At 38.5% G+C, this 2,500-nt stretch overlaps 1 protein-coding gene across 1 annotated transcript in view; it reads left to right on the top strand.

Annotated features, from left to right (window-relative positions):
• Positions 1–2,500, top strand: part of LOC113805765 (uncharacterized) — a 20,787-nt gene that overhangs the window by 7,391 nt on the left and 10,896 nt on the right. The window contains exons 2-3 of the mRNA XM_070126198.1: positions 1–22; positions 2,336–2,500. The exon at positions 1–22 is cut by the window's left edge and continues 216 nt beyond it; the exon at positions 2,336–2,500 is cut by the window's right edge and continues 75 nt beyond it. Coding sequence (XP_069982299.1) covers positions 1–22; positions 2,336–2,500 — 187 coding nt within the window. The remainder of the gene's footprint in view (positions 23–2,335) is intronic.

Below are 2,500 nucleotides of genomic sequence, written 5' to 3'. Positions count from 1 at the left end.
CGACGGACTTCAGGACACTTTGGTGAGTGCGAGATAAGGTGTAAGGATCAGTTTCGTCCCTTAGGCCCTTCAGGATACTCTGGTGAATGTGGGATAAGGTATAAGGATCAGTTTCGTCCCTTAGGCCCTTTAGGATACTCTGGTGAGTGGGGGATAAGGTATAAGGATCAGTTTCATCTCCTAGGCCCTTTAGGATACTCTGGTGAGTGGGGGATAAGGTATAAGGATCAGTTTCGTCCCTTAGGCCCTTCAGGACACTTTGGTGAGTGGGGGATAAGGTATAAGGATCAGTTTCGTCCCTTAGGCCCTTCAGGATACTCTGGTGAGAGAGGGATAAGGTATAAGGATCAGTTTCGTCCCTTAGGCCCTTTAGGATATTCTGGTGAGTGGGGGATAAGGTATAAGGATCAGTTTCGTCCCTTTGGCCCTTTAGGATACTCTGGTGAGTGGGGGATAAGGTATAAGGATCAGTTTCGTCCCTTAGGCCCTTCAGGACACGTTGGTGAGTGGGGGATAAGGTATAAGGGTTAGTTTCGTCCCTTAGGCCCTTTAGGATACTCTGGTGAGTGGGGGATAAGGTATAAGGATCAGTTTCGTCCCTTAGGTCCTGATGACGGACTTAGGACACTTTGGTGGGGGCAAGGGTGTAGGGTCACTTGTGTCCAGCAGATACTCCCTCAAGGTAAAAACTTGTATAGAAACGGTAGACAGAATATTTTTATAACGTTTCCCGCAGAGGGTTTGAAGGTTTGTTTACATTCTCCCCCCCCCCCTCTCTCTCTCTCTCTCTCTCTCTCTCTCTCTCTCTCTCTCCCCCTCTCTCTCTCTCTCTCTCTCTCTCTCTCTCTCTCTCTCTCTCTCTCTCTCTCTCTCTCTCTCTCTCATTCGTATCTGCGTGGTATGTTGTCTGAATTAGTACAACATGCATGCAAAGTATTTTGCTTTATTAGGTATAGAGCTTAGCTACAAACACAACAGGCATTCATCTTTACATGTACCAAATGTATCACAGGACAGACAAACTGCATGCTTTGTTAGTATTAGATAGTCTGAGTGGGAAATGTCGAATGTTTTAACTAGGCCTCTACAATGATATACCTCTCCTCTCTGTCAACCTGATCTCTCCCTTTCCCCCTCTGCCTCTCCCTCTCTCTGCCTGCCTCTCCCTCCCCCTCCCTCCCTCCCTTTTCCTTTGCCTGCAGTGTCTTTTATGTTGTCACTATCTATCTAATATATATATATATATATATATATATATATATATATATATATATATATATATGTTGATATATATATATGTATATATATATATATATATATATATATATATATATATGTATATATCTATATATGTATATATATATAAATATATGTATATATATATATATATATATATATATATATATATGTATATATATATATATATATGTATATATATATATATATGTATATATATATATATATGTATATATATATATATGTATATATATATATATATATATATATATATATATATATATATATATAATGTATGTATGTATGTATGTATGTATATTAACCCAAGTGTTTATGTGCAGTATTTAAAGAGGAGAGAGTTCTTGATCAATTTAAATCACAAGCTATCATCAATTTCGATCATGGGTTCTCAACCTGGTGACCGTGAAATGGTTATGTGGAATTAACATATTTTTATTATTATTATTATCATCATCATCATTATCATCATCATTACTATTATCTATTTCGGAGTTGAATAATATTTTGTGTATCTCATTTTTGTAGATAATCAAATCTCAATTGATAAAGTACATTATATACATAGCATGAAAAGTTATGATTATGTGGATATTTCTTGGGAAAGGGTTCTGATTCTTAAAGGGGTATGTGACTCTGAAAAGATTAAGAACCACTGATTTAGATCACAAGTTCTCAATAACATTAAAGTTGTTAAAGATCACAGGTTCTCAGTATCTTCAGAGATTGTAACTTCTCCGACTCTTGATAAGTTTAAAAGATCAGTTATCATGTTTTTCTTGGGTAAATAGCTGACTTTCTATTCTTTCATTCTTAGCTGTATCTCGACCTGCACTGATACCTTTGGTGGTATAAATCTCGATTTTTTCATTGTGGCTCTTTATATAGCTTGTTTATATAGTTGTTTAAAGCATCATTTTAGATCCCAAGTTCCCAACAACATCAAAACCATCAACAGCACCATATTAGTGCATCACAAATTACCAAACAACAAACCTCCACCCAAAAAAAAAAAAAAAAAAAAAAATCCCCCTTGGTTCCACCTCACACGACGACGACACCGCCCCCCTTCCTCCTGCAGCATGAGGACCTCGTATACGACAAGACCTGCAGACGGTCCTCCTTGGGCGCTGATTCCCTGTTGGACCAAGACTTCACCGACGACGCCGCGCCCCTCGAAGGAGACGCTGCCGGAGGGACCTCTGTCTTCACGTCCCTCGACACGGTGCTAGGGTACCAGTACGCC

This window comes from Penaeus vannamei, chromosome 10, assembly GCF_042767895.1.
Source record: "Penaeus vannamei isolate JL-2024 chromosome 10, ASM4276789v1, whole genome shotgun sequence".
NCBI classification, from domain to species: domain Eukaryota; kingdom Metazoa; phylum Arthropoda; class Malacostraca; order Decapoda; family Penaeidae; genus Penaeus; species Penaeus vannamei.
The sequence above is the reverse complement of the archived record's forward strand: the minus strand, read 5'-3'. Positions and strand labels throughout refer to the sequence as shown.